At 49.5% G+C, this 18,418-nt stretch overlaps 1 protein-coding gene and 1 long non-coding RNA gene across 4 annotated transcripts in view; one reads left to right on the top strand and one right to left on the bottom strand.

Moving 5' to 3' along the window:
• LOC123390644 overlaps positions 1 to 9,205 on the bottom strand; it is a 15,246-nt gene extending 6,041 nt beyond the window's left edge. The window contains exons 1-4 of one of the 3 annotated variants that reach the window (XR_006605184.1): positions 9,106 to 9,205; positions 7,219 to 7,275; positions 3,965 to 5,601; positions 1,231 to 1,941 (exon numbers count right to left, since the gene is read on the bottom strand). This is a non-coding gene — a long non-coding RNA (uncharacterized LOC123390644). Of the gene's footprint in view, positions 1 to 1,230; positions 1,942 to 3,964; positions 5,602 to 7,218; positions 7,276 to 9,105 lie in introns of those variants that run through there. The other 2 variants (XR_006605185.1, XR_006605186.1) reach the window with 2 other exon arrangements.
• On the top strand, positions 4,782 to 18,418 carry LOC101690338 (ubiquinol-cytochrome-c reductase complex assembly factor 2). The gene is made up of 4 exons (XM_004770638.3): positions 4,782 to 4,929; positions 14,555 to 14,629; positions 15,472 to 15,541; positions 18,233 to 18,418. Exons 1-4 carry the CDS (start codon positions 4,792 to 4,794, stop codon positions 18,358 to 18,360), a joined length of 411 nt encoding a protein of 136 aa, XP_004770695.1. The 5' UTR covers positions 4,782 to 4,791; the 3' UTR covers positions 18,361 to 18,418.

The following is an 18,418-nucleotide window of genomic DNA, read 5'->3' as shown; positions in this document are numbered from 1 at the left end:
CCCCAGGAACTCTCACTTGGTCCCTAAGACAGGTGCTGAAGAGTGGCAACCACTCCTGCCCTCCCCAGCAGGGAGGCCAAGGACAGCCAGGGAGACAGTCACCCAGGCCTGCCTCCTCCCTCTGATGCTCCCGGTGCGATGGAAGAGGAGGCTGAAGAGTAGAATGTTATTACAGCTTTTCCATGATGCAATGTCATCAGGAAGCCCTGGGCCTCTGGGCAGCACCCTGGCAGGTCCCATCACTCTTTCCAGCTGCACAGAGCCTTGTAGCCCATGCTGGAAAGGGCAGGAAGCAGGCTCATAAAACAAAAGGCATGGCAGGACCACTCATCAGCAGCTCTTCAAAATGATCTAAACTTCTGACTTTTGATTTAAATCTGCATTCACTGTGGCCAAAAACATAAAACAGAAGATGAGGGAAAGAACCAGAATGAAGGCTTGGGTGCCAAGAACTAGAGGGGAGGGAGGGAGGCATAGACAGCCCTGGGACAATACCAAGTTGAGTGCCAGCCAGGCGGGCTGACTTGCAGCCAGGTTGGGTCCTTTTCATTATGCATTGCTCAGAACTTCTCCCTTCTGTTATGAGGCTGCCGTAAAATGGGACAGGAGCTTCAAGAGCTAATCCGAGGACCAAATCCAGACATCTACCTGCTCCCGATGTGCCCTTCACCTTTCTCCCTCAGACCTCTAGAGAGGAGTGTCTCACGGGGGCAGGTGGGGAGCCCCGGTCCAGACTCTGATGTGACCTGTTCTCTTCAGAGGCATTTAGTGGGAGAGCCTCTGTCAGGGCCTGTTGTCAGAGAGTGGCTAGTGTTCTACAGGGACCCGGAGTGGCAGGGCCACTCCTTGAAATGGGCGACAGGGAAGGCCTCTCTGAAGGGACATCCACTAGAGTGAAAGGAGTGAGGCAGGGCCTAAGGCAGATGACAGATGTCTCCAACAAGTGGTGGGGCTTTTTGGTACGCTGGGCTGAGCTTTAGGCCACTGTGAGCCTACCCTGGAACACCGTGAACACCTCTGAGTCTTGAAAAACAGCTCCCCTCCAGACAAAGGCAGCTATCTCCCACTGGCCTGCCCCTTCCAATTCAACTTTATGCGGGGGGCAGGAACCTAACTTTTCCCTTGCAAGTCCACGCCCATTTTTTATGGTAACAGCTGGAATGGGCAGCTGATCATTTCCTCCGGTTGAATAAGTTGAAAGAAGAAAAATCAGGCAGTCATGCCCCACAATACAGCTAAGTATTTAATTCGTTTTGAATGTTTACATTATTAACACCAGCATTACAAAACGGTATTTTTACTTGCAATGTGCAATGATTTAAATGTGCAATTCAGTGTCTCAATTACTGGGATCGTTAGAACTTGAAACACTGAAGCCGTGCTCCCTCCCCGAGGTGCCTGTTTCTATAAAGAGCTACCAAAGGACTCTACGGAGCTGAAATACCCGCCCCGTTCCAAATGGATCCTGAGGTACAGCCCTGGTGGGGGACTTCAAGAAGCCAGGGGAGCTTGCATTCAGTGTAGAATGAGTGACAGTCAGCAGGTGGGTATTAAATGGTCATCAACTCCCTGGGGACTGGCCCTGCCAAACCATATTCCAGGCGGTGCCTATAAATGTGTCCAGAAGGACGCTGGGTGACTGACAAGCCAGTGGGCCCGGACTCTGGCTCCAAACACCCACACACATGAGAAGGCGGGGGTGGGGCGGGGCACAGGTAACACAAGACTGGAGAGGGCCCTAGAGCCCCTTAGGAAACTATAATGCATCCCGAAAGACGCCATTCACGCAGCTCCTGTGATGATACTGAAGGGGCATCCTGATGGCGGGGGTGAGAGTATAGGCTCTGGAGTCAGTTGGCTGGGGTTCGAGTCCAGGTTCCGTCACTTACCACCCAGTGACCTTGGCAAGTCCGCATCCTCTCTTTACCTGAGTCATCACCTCTGTAAAATGGGGATAATAGTAGTCCTTCTCTCTGAGAGCCATTTCAAGCACGAATGAGTCACTACTGTATGAGGCATTTAGAACAGAGTCTGACACAGAGCAAATAGTCAGGTGTCACTTTATCATTAGAATGCCTGTTTTTTTAAGACGAAGAACTGAAGATCAGAGAGATTAAATAACCTATCATACACTGGCTGTTCTGAAGGCTTCTGTGCTCCCTCTGCGGGGAAGCCACTCTTGCCCCTTCTGTGACTAGGGTCTCTCTCATACACAGGCCTCCTCCAGACCACCCAGACCCACCCCTGCCCCAATCGCTGTGGACCCATCACCCTGCTTTGAATCTCTCCCTAGCACTTATTGTATCTGAAATTATCTTACTCATTTACTAAATGACTTAATATATATAAAACACTGTTATTATCATTATTATAGGTCTGTTCAGTTGTTGTCTGTCTCCACCCACTTACATGTAAACCCCACGGGATCTGGGCCCTCGCCTGTCCTGTCCACCACTGGGAAGGAGCTCAGGGGCTGCTTCATGGGTGTGTAACCTCTGCAGTCACACAGTGCTCTGAACTCCAAAGAGCCCCACACTTGGCTTAATGCTCCATGGTTACTGTCTCAAAATTCCTTTTTTTTTTTTTTAAGAGATTTTATTTATTTGAGAGAGAGCATGCAAGAAAGCACAAGGGGGGGGGGTACGCAAAGGAAGAGGGAGAGGGAGTAGCAGACTCCCCGCTGATAAGGGAGCTCTACACAGGGCTCAATCCCAGGACACCAAGATCATGACCTGAGCCAAAGGCAAATGTTTAACTGACCAAGCTATCCAGGTGCCCCTGTCTTGAAATTCTTACTATTTTAACAAGGACCTTTCTATTTTCACCTTCTACTGGGCCTCCACAAATTACACAGATAGTGTAATCAATGAATGGATGAAGGAATGAATGGGCAAGCCCACATTCCAACCCAGGTCTGTAAGACTCCAAGGCCTCACTCCTGAACCACCAAACCAAACAAGCCTCCAGTGGAGATAAGAGAGGTGGGCAGGGCAGTCTGAACCGGGAACAACCACAACTCACCTAGAAGCTGTGCTGTGGAGGGGAGAGCCTTAGAAGGAGACACTGACTTGAGTTTCCCGGATGCCTAGTTGTTCTTCTCAACCTCTCATTTCACTTGTGCCTCAAGTGGAGTAAAGACCATTTGCTGCCACCTCAAGATACTCCTCCTCTCACTGAAGAGAGAGGGACCTCAGACCCCGCGTCCTAGGGACACTGTCAGCCAACAAGGTGCTCTTCAAAGCCACAGCTGTGGTCAGGCCTCAAGCAGAATGACCAGGCCTCTAGGCACCCAGCACAGCCCTAGGCGCCTGGAACTTGACAGTAAACAGGTATAATCCTTGACCTTTAGGTCTCATGGCAGCCATCAAAACTTCGCGGCTAAACAGCTAATGAGGAAGATAGAGCTGGGAGGTACTGCTGGACTGGGAACGAAGGCGGGGGTGCCCCCCCAAAAGCCTCATTTTCTACTCCTCCTGAGCTCTCCTAACCTCAGGCAGGTACTACTCCCTGAACTCATTTACCTCAAGTGGACATTGCACACCTCAGATCCCCAGAGGTTCTCATTCAATAATAGGTCTTTACTCTTATGGCTTTCAGAACACTTCAAAGCTGATCCTTGTTAAAACCACCCATTTATCTTTCCTCAGATTAAACCCCTTCCTCCTCTTCTCTCTCCCATTCCTCCCCCAGGCCTGGCTCTTGCTGCTCAAGAACCTTTCATTCCCTCTTATCCAGATCCTAACCATCCTTCATGGTCTGGCCCAAATGCCATCTCCTGAAGAAGCCATCTCCAATCTTTCTCCCCTTATTCCCCTGAACAGCTAGAAGTAGTATTTCTTTCTCCAAACTCCTCAGCATTCTCTGACACTTCCATTAAAGTCCCTGTCACTTTGAACTTGTATTCGGGTTGTCTATCCACTACTCAACAGTCCACTCCTTGAAGGCAAGAGTCTCCTGGATTTACCTTTACAAAGTAGGCAGGTAAGAAGGAAGAGGTTTGGGGAAAGCTGGGTGTTGTATGCATCGGATGGTCCTGGCTCAAAGCAGGATAGTGAAGACAGAGCCCGACTCAGCTTAAGGAAACTGGTGGGGGTATCTTGAAAAGAAAAATGATGACATCCCACATGATGCTGCAGCTGGAGATGTATAAGAAAAGAATTGGTAAAACAAGTTTCCCAGGCTGAATCAACCCAGCTGACTTTGCTCAAGCTGGGAAATCTGTGCCTCCCAGGGACACGTGCCCAGTGTGGGGAGGGGAGCTCTGAACGATACTGAAGGGCTGGGGACAGAGGAATTAGAGCTAAGAAGCAGTACCTAGTGGTAATGACAAGCACAGGGGCTGCGATAGGAGAGATAGGGAGGCGAATGTGATTAAATTGCGCGTGCTATGTGATTAAATTCATACACATCTTCATCGAATAACAACCTGTATTTACATGCAAATGTATTCGTTTATGCAAATTAGCAGAGGTCTCGGAGGAAGTTTGTTAGTCTGGAGCTTGTGCAAGCATTGAAAAAAGAGAAGCAAACCTGTCCCTGGGGTACACCGCGTCTGACGGGCCCCTGGGAGCTGAGCCGGTTCCAGGAGGAGTAACACTGAATTAGCTCGGCTCGCAGAGACAGGAGAGCAGCGCCCCTCTCCGGAGAGCGCGCGGGCGCCCGCGAACTCACGCATGCTCACTCCTTCTTTCCTACTTTCCCGCCCCCCCGGGAAACTGGCGAGCCTATGTGCGCAAGCGCCAACTTTCGCTCCGACTCCTCCCTCAAGGGCGGGGACAAACGGGGCCCAAAATGGCGGCCAGCCGCTACCGGCGTTTCCTTAAGCTCTGTGAGGAATGGCCAGTGGACGAGACCAAACGGGGCCGGGACTTGGGCGCTTACCTGCGGCAGCGGGTAGCACAGGCCTTTCGGGAGGGAGAGAACACCCAGGTGACCGGACTGTGGGGTCCGTCTGCAGCGGGGTGGCGGTTGGGGCGAGGGGCGGAAACGACGAGGCACGGGCGGGGCTGACGAGCGGGCAAGCAGTGGGGTCCACGCATGCGCGAGCCTTCCCTCCCTGGCCGCACGTGCGCGCGGCCCCTCCTGTACACCCCACCACCCCTCCCGGAACTTCAGAGAGCGACGACCCAGCCTTTTTATTCAGTGTTCTCCTCTGGCTGCACTGTGGAATTACTGAAGACGCTTTTTTAAAATATAGGTGTCCGGAACCGTACAGCCTTATTGAATTAGAACCTCTGGGGTTGGGGCCTTGTGCTCAATATTTGGTAACTTTCACCAGCTGATTCTGGGTGCAGCCAGAGTTGAGATGGTGTCTGTCGCAGGCTTAGAGCTTCCCTGACATGGTGCTGTCACCTCGCAGTGTTGTGCAGTGACTGAGCCGAACCTCAAGGTCCTCTGCAGGGCCCCAGCTAAGCCTTTGTGTGCTCTCTGGGCCCCTGTAAGTCCATGCAGCAGGTTTGGACCTCAACCCCCTCCCCTGTGTGAGTCATGACCCTACCTTCTCGCTCTCCTCCAGGTTGGTGCTAGGGCGGCTGTGGGGCTCATTCATACACAGCTCATACTCATCGATCACCCGCCATGTGCTGGGAACTGTGCTAGGTGCTGGGGGAGACAGCAGTGAATTAGAAGAGGGCGTGTCCTCTTCTGTCCTCTTCAGCTTCAACTGAAGTTGAAGTTTACATTCTCGTCTGGGACACAGTAAGCAAGTAGACAATGGTAAGAGAGTCCAGATCAGTCCTGTGTTGGATGTCAAATAGAGTAGCATGATAAAAGAGTAATACTGGTTCTGATACAGAAGGCCTGGCCCAGAAGGTGACACATAGATGACGCATGAAGAAGATGAGCTGGCTGTACACTTGGTGGGAAGGGCATTCCAGGCAAAGGTCCTAGGCAGGAAGCAGACTGGCATGTTAAGGAACAGAAAGGAAGCCAGAGTTGCTGAAGGGGAGTGAGTGAGATGGAGTTGCTAAGAGTTGAGGTCAGAGGAGGACAAGAGCCAGGCGCAATAGGGTGTTAACAGGCTCTGGTTAGGAGTTGGATTTTATCATAAGGGCGGTGAGAAGCCATTGGGGAGGTTTGTGAAAACTGACGTGACCTAATTTATTTGTTTTAAAAGATCATTCTGGTTGCATGTGGTGAATGGATTATAGCGGGCAAGGATAGGAACAAGGCAGCTGGAGAAAAGGCTACTCTGGCAAGAAATAATAGTGGTTTGGATGAAGGAGGCAGCACAGGAGACGGAGTGGTGCACTGTGAAGGTTGCTTCAGTGAGACTTGCTAATACAGTGGATGTGACGTAAAGGGGTAAAGAAACCAATGAGAACATCTAGATTTTTTTGGCCTGAGCAACTGGGTGGGAGGAGGTGCCGTTTACTGGGATGAGAAAGACTAGATGAGGAGCAGGTGTGGGAAGAACGTCTTGAGTTCGGTGTTAGACATGTTAAATTTGAGATGCCAAGTGGACTTACCTCCAAGTGAAAATGTCAAGGAGGCAGTGAGATATTTGAGCCTGGGGCTCAGGCAAGAGGTCAGAGGTAGGAAATACGATACATAAACACACAACCTGAAGAAATGACTTTTGCCAAAGTTGGCCACTACCTGTCAAAGCAGGAACATGTTTTTTTGCAGCTTAGCCCCAACAAAGAGCCAAGCCAGACCACCTCCAGGAGCAAGAACATGCCCAGTGGTATCATTGAAACCAAAGTTCAGACTTGGGGGAGGCCGTGGATGAAGTGCCTGGCTATGGGCTTGGGGGAAGGAGTGAGGGGCCACTATGCTGACACACCTTTTACAGTGGTCTTCACTGTTCTGACATAAATCAAGATCTTGAAGGCAAGAATTGTTATCTAGTTCCAACTTTACAAACTCCGTAGACTTTTCTAGGGCTCTGCTCCCTACGTATTTTTAGTGTGAGCCTCCTGGGACTAGAGAGGGTGCCATTTATTTTCTCCCCCCGCGCCAGTGTCTAGCATGGTTCTTGGCACATAAAGGACAACCAGTAAATGTCTGGATGAACAGATTGAATAAATGATCGGTTATGACTCATGATACAAAAATCATTTCAATACAGTTGCAGGTGTGGCAGAGCTAGGTAGAGAGAAATAGCGAAGAGTGAGAAGGAATAGTTCTGTGTCCTGAGTGGTGAGAATTTGAAAGCTTGCTGTGTGCGGGGACTCCAGAAGGGGGTCAGAGCCTGGTCCTTACCGTCAAGAAACTTACCAGTCAGGTAGACATGCAATTTACTGGACTGAGATTCAGATGGAGGCAGGCAGAGACCTGAGGAGGTAAGAGAGTGCGACGTTTGCCTACTTGACTTAGTGTTAGAGGACCCAGAAAAGCTTTCTCTTTTGGAGTTGTCATCTTTTGTCATCACCTGGGGAGATAGTTCTAATTAGCCAAAGGCCCACCAAGATTTGAGTCATAGTTTTAAATGCAAGTCATGGCTTTGTTGATGGTTCTGGAGCCACTGATGAATGCATCCCTAGTAAAGCAAACCAGTATATGATGGGGGCAGCAAGCCCATTACTCAGGACCATTGTCATGGTACCTCATCCTCGTGGCACCTGAGAATGCTCCTGGGCTTAGTAAATCTTGGTGATCATTTGTAGAGGGAGCAGCCCCTTGCCAGAACGGAAAACAGCACTGTGAGTCACTCCCACTGACACCCTGGATCATTTATAAAGCTTGAGAAAGAAAGGAGGTTCTGGTAAACTCTTCATGAAGCTGGCAGCCGGCAGCGAGCATTAGACCCAGCTGGCCGATGGGTGGGGAGCTCCTCCTTGGTTATGCCAGTTGCCAGAAAGATCGGACTAGAGGTGGACGCAGCTCTGCTCCCCAGCCTCCTTGTTCCTGTCGAGGAGAGAGGCAGGCAATCCTGTCGACCTCCTGGCTTCCTGCATGTTAACAGTACCACTGAACACATGGCCTGGCATGCTTTTGCAGGCGTATTCTCATTTAATTTAATCCTCAGTGCAGCTGAGGAAGGTGGCCATCACTTAATTCCCATTTTGCAGACAAGGAAACAAAATCAGAAACCTAAAACAACTTATTCAGGGTCCTCGGGGAATCAGTGGCGAGACAAGTAAGCAACAGAACCAGCTGTGCCAGTCCTGATCCGGCGTTGCTTCCTTGGTGCCTCCTCTTCCCTCAGCTGCCTTTTCTCCTGAGTTCTTTCTTGCTGAAAAGACCCCTTGTTCCGTGAACATGAAGCCACCACCCCTTTCCCCTCATGCCTTCTTCAAGCCAATGACAGCTTTACCAAAGAAGTAAATATCTCCTGCTTGTTTCCCTACCTGCCTTGCTTTGCCCCAGCCACGATCCCCCTCGTACAGATTGGAAGAAAGATGACCCTCAGGTAGGATATCAGTGCAGAAGGGCCGGACTCACTAGAAAACAAATCAGTCATTCAGACTTGAATGCAGAGTACAAAAACCTCCGCCTCCATTAATACCACTTCACTTTGCCCTTTGGGGAGCCTCACGGTCCACCCAGAACCCACCAAGAAGGAGGCGATGGTGGGAAGCAGGAACACACTTAACACCTCTTACACCCTTGGGCCTTTTGTGCAGTATTTTGAAAGTTAATAGTTATGGGTTTTGCCCCTTCTGAATGCAGTTTCTTCAAGGAAACACGTCCCCTGCAGCACCAAGCGCTCAATAAAAGAATCACGACGTGGGGGCAGGTGGAAAACAACTCTGATTGTTGACTTAAGTACAGGGAAAGGGGCCAGTCCTTCTCATGAGTTCTTTAGGCGCACAGGCAGCTTCCTGAAAGATCCCTGGCTGCACACCCACACCCACTAATCTAGCATGGGGCATGGCTCTGGGGAACAGCTTGGAAACACGGCCACCCAGGAAGGGGCTCACCCACCAGTGAGTTCTTTTTTTTTTTTTTTTTTTTAAAGATTTTATTTATTTATTCGACAGAGAGAGATCACAAGTAGGCAGAGAGGAAGGCAGAGAGAGAGGAGGAAGCAGGCTCCCCGATGAGCAGAGAGCCCGATGTGGGACTCGATCCCAGAACCCTGAGATCATGACCTGAGCCGAAGGCAGCAGCTTAACCCACTGAGCCACCCAGGCGCCCCACCAGTGAGTTCTTGCATCATACCTTTAAATCCTATCAGCCTCGTTTGAGAAAAGTTGAACGGTGTCTTGGGTTTGCAGTAATGTAAGTGATAGTTTCAGGTCTCGGGAGAGTGTAAAGGTTGTATGTAATTCTGTTGTCTCAGTCACCAGGCGGAGCCCTGGACTCTGGCTTTCCTCAGTGTGGCAGGGAGCCAGCTCCATCCACCATTGCCTGGTCGGTGCTGGTTTCGGGGACAGCACCTCAGCCATGCCCATGCCCCGCTCTGTGGGGCCCCAGAAGGCCAGTATCCGAGGCATGGCCTAAGGACAGATGGTGCTATTTTTAGCTACAATCTGGAACCCACTGCAAAACTGGAGTTGTGAAGAGACTCATCTGTGAGAGGGAATGCAGACGTCTCCATCTTTTTCCTCCTCTCCCAGTTCCAGGCAGAGCTAGAGCGACCCAAGGTAGTGTTTAGGCTACGGGATGGCAACTTTCTGTGCTCAGTTAAAGATACAGGTGCTCGTCCTCCTAGAGGCATAAATTAGGGACCACTTTAGGTGGGTCCCTGCTTTACTTGGAGCCCTGTGGGTCTGCCTCTTGCCTCCCTGATGAGTGACAGGCAGGTGTGTGAGGTCTTCACTGTCCTCCGATCATTCGTGCCAGCCCGTGTTCTGCTTCTCACCACACGGAAGCCTGTGCCCTGGCCTCCCATTGCCTCTCAAATGGGCTGCCGTCAAGTGGTTCTTAACCTCAGAATCTAGTGCACCGTGGACACCACCGCCCAAAATGCACAAGGCTTGCCAAGATTTGCTGCCCCTGCCCCAACCCCGGCCCTTGAAGCACTCCTTGGCTCAGCTTAAGACCCTGCTTTGCCTAAAACATCCTTGTCCCCTGCTTTTTCACACGTCCTCCAGCCATTCAGATCCCCATTCCACCCACCCTCAGCTCCTTGCTCTGCGCACTGTGGGACTCTGGCTCTCCCTCTGAACTGTCACTGCGCTGAAACTCAAGACCCCTGCCAGCCCTGCCCTGTCAGCCAGGCCTGGTGACCTGCTCCCACCCCCGATGTCCTGTATCCTGGTGCTCAGTTACACACTACCCCTGGGGCCATGTTTGATATTTAACGCATGCCTGACTTGTCTCCTCTACTTGATTTCCAATTTCTCCAGGGTCGAGGCTGGGTCTTTATTGTCTCCTCACAGCCCCCCAGCAGAGCACTCTGCCTAGTAGGTGCTCAAGAAATAGATTTGCACTAGAATTGAAGGGGGCAGGCTCCCATAACGGAATGAACTCATTTCAGAAGTTCATTACCAAGCCATGAAAACCTTTTTCATAGATCCTCCTGGACCAAATCCAGCTCTACCTTAATTAGCAAAGCAATTTGCAACACCCTTTCCCAAAAGTGCTTATGCGTCCCTTTGTGTGACTAGAATCCGGGCCGCTGTGTGGACCGATTGCAGTCACCACCCAAAATTCAATTTTGAAAATCGAAATCAGTGCCTGCGGCACTGATGTAGATTTGTATGTATAAAAGTTTAATATGGTAAAGAGAAATTTACTGACGACTGAGAAGGGGAAATGCAAAAGGAGCAAAAATAGAGCTATAAAGGACACTATGTCAGTTGAACATCTATTTCATTCACATTTAGGGAGCAGAGCTGAATTTTTCATAATGTCCCACGGCTGCCTTCTTCAAACCCACAGCTGCTATTAGTTCTAAAATGTCCGTAATCTCATTAGGTGTGAATGCAAAATCAGGTAATTTAAAGCTTGTATATAAGAATATTTCTAAAAGTGCACAGAACATTTCATCAGGCAAACTGTATATTTCCAAATTCAGAAACATTTGTGCTGGAGTCTGTGAATAAAGTGTAGGATGTAGGAGTGTGGCAAGGCTTCTGGAATCAGACAGATATTTCTACCAATAATCCTTTTAAATGGTAAATAAGACTTTTTTTGTGGGGAGCTTGGGTTGGATGTGCCCGGGACTGGAATTGGCTGGAGCTGCATCTGCCCTTAGGCAGTCACACCTGGCCAGAAATGAGCACTCCGGCCTCTCATCACCTCCTCATCACCTCCTTGGAGCTGCTCTTACAGCCTCATATGCACACCTTCTGGCCTCAGATAAGAGGTTGGGTGACCAATTCATTTTTTGGTGTTTGGTTCTTGTTAGGTGTTTGGTTCCTTCTCGGATTGTTAATGGAGCACGGGGCATTATATAAAATATCTAGGAGGCTGTGTTGTAAATACTGAAGGAATTTTAAGAGGTTGAGGGAGCTCAGACCATCCCATTGTTTTTACATTCAGACCCTATGCTCTTTGCCCTCCTAGGAGCAGTGCTCTACAGGGGTGACCCCGGCCTCCCTCTGTGCCGCTGCAGAGACGGGAAGGAAGAGGATACCTCATTCTCTCAAGGCTTTAGTAGGAGGTTTCCGAGTTGCCCCATGGTCACCATTAGAGAAGTTGGAGGAGAAGCAGGAGGGGAACTTGCGTGGAGTGATCTCCCATGCCTCCATTACTTCCATGCCTAGCCACACCCCGGTGGTCACATCGGTGAGGGCAACACTGATCTGCTGAGGACACTCTCACTGCCTCATCTCCCCCAGGGTTGTGCTTTCTAGCCGACCCCCTGCCTGCAGAGCCCCCACTTCCTTCAGGTAGCCCCTGCTCGTCCTCAGCCATGACCCTCCCACTGGCCGGTCTCCCCTGGCAGTGTCCATAGCAGTCCTCGTTGCACTGCCACCAGGATTACCTGTCCCCAGGGCTGTCCCGAACACTTCCCTTCTTCCCCTTGTAGTCCGTGAGGTGGAGACAGGCATTGCCTGCCAGAACTGTTCACTACCACTAACACTAAGAAAAGCGAATCACTCACATTGATCAGCGTCCCAGGCCCCAACTTCAGAGCAATCCAGGCATCGCCTCGTTTTTCCTCACACCGCCCTCAGAAATAGGGACTATTATTATCTTTCCTTTTAAAAGGTTAAGTTGGCGGGTATGCTTCAAAAATGTCAGTGCTTGAAAGACGAAAGGCCGGGGAACCGTCCCGGCTGAAAGGAGAAAGCTACATGACAGATAAATGCTGTTGGTAATCCTGGGCCAAAAGGAAATTTTTTTTTTTTTTAAATGTAAGGATTATAACGGAAACAATGGACAGAACTGGAATATGGATGATGAACTAGATAAAAGTGTTGCATCAATGTCAGGTGTCCTGAATTTGATCACTGAACCGTGGTTATGTAAGAGAAATGCCCTTGTTCTCAGGAAACCCACGGAAATATTATGGCACGAAGGAGCGTCACGCTCCAACTTACTCTCAAATGGATCAGAAGGAAAATACGTATATATAGAGAGAGTGATAAAGCAAATGTGGCAGGTTTTTTCTAAAGTGTGGGGGACGGGGAGATTGCATGATTTGCCCAGCATCCTGGGTCTGATAAGTGAAGGAGCCAAGATTCCAAGGCAGGAGGTGTGACTCCACTGCTCTTCACAGCCATGGAGACCTGCTCATACACAGGGCCGAGCACACTGCAGGTTCTTGGTGCGTGGTTTTTTGTTTTTTTTTTTTTAAAGATTTTCTCTCTTTTCCTTTTTTTTTTTTTTAAAGATTTTATTTATTTGACAGATCACAAGCAGGCGGGGAAGCAGGCTCCCACTGAGCAGAGAGCCCGATGCGGGGCTTGATCCCAGGACCCTGAGACCATGACCTGAGCCGAAGGCAGAGGCTCAACCCACTGAGCCACCCAGGCGCCCCTTGGTGCCTTATTTTTAAATTTGTAAGTGAGCCCATGCACACAAGAATGAAGACCGCAGGCAAAAGATGAAATGGCACGATTTTCTTTTGATAATTGACATAATATTTAAAACTTGGTGCTGGCGTTATTCTGTTTCCTTTTGTGTCTCGCACACTCTGTTCTCCCTTCCGTGTTAGCTCGTGGTTATGCACGTTCCACTGAAACCACAATGTTTGAAATGCTTTCCTCTGAAGTGTGTGCTGCAGAATTCAGTTCCAGCTGGACTTCCCCTCTCCCCCGCCCCAAGAACACTGCCCTACAGGGCTCAGGACCCAGTCCCAGCCTTAGTTTTTTCCATTCCTTCCTTTTGTTCAGCCCTCTGCGCCAGTCCACCCAAGTAATGCCTTTGATTATTACTCAGTGAACCCTGGCTACCTCCTCAGCCCCAAATCCTCTCTCTTCTGATGTGGCTACCTGGGCCTTGTCGTGGTGAGTGGCCTGAACCCGGGGATGGATCAAGTAAAATTACATGATGGATTGTCTTTTTTGGTTGGCTGTGAAAGGGGGGACCTCATTTGACACGTGCACAGAGGCAGAAACAGAGCGACCTTATTAAAACACTTAATTACTTATTTATTTATGCTTTGCCTTCTTCGAGAAAGGATTTAAGTTGGAAAAATCCATCATTTGAATTCTAGGGAAAAACATAAACGAGAAAGTTTTTTTTTCAGGGGAACTTTCAGAATTCTTGGAATCGTGCAAGGAACCATAGGTAAAATAATAGTGAGGGCAGAAGGAAGGGAAAACTAAAAAGTGGGATGAACGGGCAAACCACCTCACGTCTACGTGTGTCCATGTTTCTTGCAGTTTCCAGCAAGGGCACCAGGGTGTCCTGATTTTTCTCCCTCTATTTGCAAGGCCTCAGTGTTTGCGCCCTTTCCTTTCTAGCAGGACCTAATTGGACTCTCCCTCTGGATTCTCAATTCAACTATCTCATCTTTAACTACTGCCTTCATCATGTTTCTTTCCTTGTAAAATTGTAATGGCTCACCATAGATAAAAGCGCAGACAAATTTTTTTTTTTTTTTTTGCCTTTCATAAAAGAGTATTTAATACATTTTATATTGAAGGTTTAACTCAAAAAACTCTTGCTCTTTCTTCCACCCAAGCTCTTACTGCATATTCAGGCCATCAGCCAGACTGATCTGGTGTGAAACATAGACAGCATCCGGGTCTCTTGCTCACACCATCCCTCCACCTAGAAGGCCTCACCGCTCTCGCTTCTGCTCCCCAACTCCTGTGCATCCTTCAGAACCCAGCTCAGTCTCACTCTCACCATACGCTGAGCCTATGAATCACCCCTTCGCCCCCCGACCCTGGTTGCTTCCCACACCACCATGAGGTTCACCCTTCTGATACTATATTTTCATTGCCGTGGCTCCACTGCCGCTGGTGTGGTGGTCCACTAGTCACAGATGCTCAACAAACATTTGTTTGCCATTGATGGAGTTTTTCCGCAGGCTGGGGAGTGGATGAGGTCAAGCCATCACGGAAAGGTGATTTCTAATAGCTTTCTCATCACTGGAGCTGGAGGCCAAATTGGCTTCCCATGGAGGGGAAAAACTGGTGCTAAGCGGCAGGCTGCTTCATTTGCATTGTGGAAGCGGGGTCCTAACTGGAGGTGCAGACGCAGGGCAGGGTGGAAGCTGGAAGCCGGCTTGTTTGCTTACTTCCTTGGGGGGCTCTTTGTTTTTCAGATTGCAGAGCCTGAGGCCTGTGATCAGATGTATGAAAGCCTAGCACGACTTCATTCAAACTATTACAAACACAAGGTGAGTGGGTCAGTCTTTTTTATATCCCCAGCCCTCAGACTGGAAATGACCAATGAGAGTGAGTGAAAAATCTGATTATATGGTGCTTTGTGAAGAAGTGTGGTTTTGCGCCTTTTAAATGCAACCAGTAATTTCAACCAAGCCAACAAGGGCGCCTGGTAGAGGCTTTTAGGTCACCTAAATAAAAGCTATTTATAATTTTGAATAACAGCCATGTGTTTTATAGACCAGTGTGTGCTCCGGGTGTATCTGACGCCTATTGAGCCTTACCTGTTATTTTCCCATCTTCTCTGATGGAGCTGGCATTTCCCCACATTCGTGATAAAGATGGGTGCTTCGGGAACGTCCTGTCAGACAAAGCTGGGCTTTTCCTCAGCCCTGATGTGATTACTGTCAAATTCCGTTCAGCGTGGTTTTCCCCAGACTGGAACAATGTGTTCAGTAACTCTCTAGAGATACACACACCAAATGCCTAGCCTACAGGGAAAAGGGATTTCTTCTAAATCCTCGCAACTCAGAGTGGGGTCTGTGAGCAGCCATGCACGCATCTCCCTGCCCCTGCCCCCAACTGGTTAGAAATGCAGAATGGGGGGGACCACACCCAGACTTCCTAAATCACACAGGCTTTTTCCCCCCAGGCTTCTTGGATCCATTCAGGCGAGGCCAAGTTTTTGACCTCTAGGTGGCGCTGCTCTTCTAGCCGGGCCCCTGACTTGCGGAGGCCCACGCTGGGGAACTGTGCAGAAGAGTAAGGCTTCTCAAGGATCATCAGGTCTCTGACGTTTTGCTGCAGAACTAATCTCTCCCCCACCTTCTCTGTCCTCTCTGCCCCATGTGACCAGTACCCTCGGCCCAGAGACACAAGCTTCAGTGGCCTCTCTGTGGAAGAGTACAAGCTGATCCTGTCCACAGGTATTGACAGCCCCGCTGCCCTTTCTGGTCGGTTTGCAAATGATTCTTTGAGTTCGAGCAGCCAAGGGGAATTGTCTAATAAGACCACGCTGCATGATGGAAAGTCTTGTGGAATAGCCTAGAGGAAAATCTGAAGCTTGAGGGCTCATGCTTTTTGGCCATGGAATATGAAGAAGGTCAAAGGCATTATTTTAAAAAAGAAAATCCATCTTTAGAGCTTTTAAATTCAAGCCTGGGCAGCAGGGAACAGGGGAATTCATATTTGCCAAATGGAAGTAGTTGAAATCAGGATGGAAGGAAAATGATTTTATTTTTATGGTCCTAAGGGGGCCTTATAAACAATGAGGGTTTTAATTAAAACAAAAAGCCATTCAATAAACTTGTATGGGGATATCCGTGGAAGAGTTATCTGACCCAGGGGACGTGGTTTGTGGGTTAGATATGGGTTTAACTAGGTACATTTGGGAGTTGTTGACAAACCTCAATTAACAGGAAAGGAAATACCTTGCCTAGCCGTCCCCTCCTTACTTCCCCATATCCATTGTCACCAAAAGGGGAGTTGAGGGTAGTGGCAAGGGGAGCCTGGGTTGAAGTAGGGAGGGTCTGGAAAATTACTATTTTTACTGCCAAGGATACCATATACAAAAATAGGCTAACCTTTTCTGCAAGGGCACGGCCCTGAAATATTTGCCTTCTGGTACCCTAGAAACTTCTCTTTCCTATTCCTCTGACAGCCTTTCAGTGACTGAGTTTTGGGGATTTGGCCTTCCAGAGAACACTTAACCTTCTGAACAGAAGTGGTATCACCTGCTATCGTATGTCAGCTCTGATCCTATTTTTGTTACAGTACTCTGGAAAACTGGGGTAAAGATATTTTGGCCAGGCAGAATTACTTTATCGACAGTTTTTAAAAATACGTACATAAATGTATTCCCCTGTCCCTAGGCCCATGCAGTTACCAGCAATGATGCACTGTGTCACTCTGAGGGCCCCAGAGGGTTTGAACAAAGTTTGAACTTGAAATTAGAATGGAAATAAGTTCCAGAGGCCCAGCCTCCGCCCTTAGCCTCTGGACACATCTGCGAGTGGGGCAGGGGGGTGAGGAAGGGGCAACAGACTCGGCAGCAAAGGACAGGGAGTTGGAAGACTTCCACCACTGACCTGTGGTTCCAACTTGTTGTGGCTGGGAGCTCGACTCTGGGAAATTTGCTGATAATTTGTTTTCACAATAAGCCTCATATGTTTTTGTTGCAACTGTTTGGCACAAGCTCCTGATTGTTTCTTCTAACACGGCAAGAATACACACCTTACAGTGTTTGAGGGCTTGGCGAGTCCGAAATGTGGCCAAGGTCTCGGGCCCAAGTGTGTTCCCCTGGGCTTGGGGTCATGGTAGACTCTGAGAGAGTCCTCGTGGCTCGCAAGTGGGCGAGGACCCCTCAGCCTCCCTTTGTGCCCACAAGACAACCTAGACTTCTGGAAAGATTTCAGTATGGGATGTTGGGCTCATGGCTGAGGTAGAGCGTATGTCCTCATTTAGTCAAGAGCCCATCGACCATAAATGTAAGTTGCCTTTTTGTTCAGAAAAGCTCTTCTTTTTCTTCTCCAGAAGTTTTGTTAACCAAGGAAAATCTAGGCTATGAAATTAAAACAATACTATGTGAAAATCTAAATTTACAGTACAGATAAAATTAGGCAGCATAGAACTTTAGCCCTAGAGAGCCTTTAGATGGGTGGTTGGTTGGGGGGGGTTGCAAATCTGCCACATCGCTGTGTGACGACGTCTGGAGACATTTTTAGATGTCCCTGCTCAGGGCCTGGTAGGGGGGCTGCTACTGACATCTAGTGGGGAGAGGCCAAGTTGCTGCTAAACGTCTTAGAGTGAGCAGGTCAGCCCCACAACAAAGGACTTGGTGACCCAAAATGTCAGTAGCACCGAGACTGAGACAGCTGGTTTTGGGGTCTCTGGGATGTGTGTGTTGTGTGTGTGTCCTTAAACAAGGGCCCCACTAGCTCTCACCGACCAGCTCCCTGCCACCTTCGTAGCTGAGAAGATGGCCAGCTTTTCCTGAGTGCAGGCCAAGCGCCAAGCAGATTTTCCTCTTACTTTCTTTAGTCCACAACTTTGGAGGCGGGTGTTTTGACCTCCACCTTACAGATGAGGATTCTGAGGCTAACAGGGTTGAATCATTTGTGGCCCAGTGAGATGATCGGTGGGGATCCCGGGTCCATCTCCCGCTGCCCCCCGCCCTGGGCCTGCTCAAGCCCACAGCATATGGTGGGCCCACTCTGCCCGGCTTCATGTCCCAGCTCTGCTGCTTCTGAGCTGTGTGACCTGAGCAAGTTACCTGGCCTCCCTCAGCCTTAATTTCCACATCTGAGAAGTGGAGACAGTAAGGCCTGCCAAGTTTTAAGAGGAGGCCTCTGGGCCCATGGGATATGTTGCTGATGGGATGGTGCCATTCCTTTGCTGGTCCTGTGGAACCGGGCATCGGGGGGTGGGGGGCATGTAGATGTGGGCAGAGGGCACAGTAAGTCACAGGGTGCTTCGTGTGGGCCTGCTACGCAGGTACTCCCTCTCACAGACCACGCTGTGTAAAAATCAAGGTGTGCTCAGATGGCAAGAGCCCGTGGGGCCAATTTACATAATCATATTGCCGACTTCAGTCTATTTCTTGTGTTCCCCTCTTGCAGACACCTTGGAAGAGTTTAAGGAAATGAATAAAGGCATGTGGAAGAAACTGCAGGAGAAGTTTGCCCCCAGGAATCCCGAGGAGAAGCAGAAGGCCTGGGCTCGGCCCTTATCTCGCCCGCGCACCTAAGTGTGGAGTCTTGTACATTGATTGTCATCATAAATAAAACCGCCCTAATTTCCCCATC

The sequence above is a fragment of the Mustela putorius genome, unplaced genomic scaffold, assembly GCF_011764305.1.
Source record: "Mustela putorius furo isolate JIRA1106 unplaced genomic scaffold, ASM1176430v1.1 tig00000135_pilon_pilon_pilon, whole genome shotgun sequence".
NCBI lineage: Eukaryota > Metazoa > Chordata > Mammalia > Carnivora > Mustelidae > Mustela > Mustela putorius.
Note: the sequence above shows the minus strand (reverse complement) of the source record. Positions and strands in the feature narration are given on the sequence as shown.

Excerpts from the sequence above, each read along its gene's own strand:
- LOC101690338 (XM_004770638.3), top strand. The coding sequence starts at position 4,792 with ATGGCGGCCAGCCGCTACCGGCGTTTCCTTAAGCTCTGTGAGGAATGG. Across the intron at positions 4,930-14,554 it reads GGGAGGGAGAGAACACCCAG|ATTGCAGAGCCTGAGGCCTG; the intron begins GTGACCGGACTG and ends TTTGTTTTTCAG. Across the intron at positions 15,542-18,232 it reads CAAGCTGATCCTGTCCACAG|ACACCTTGGAAGAGTTTAAG; the intron begins GTATTGACAGCC and ends CCCCTCTTGCAG.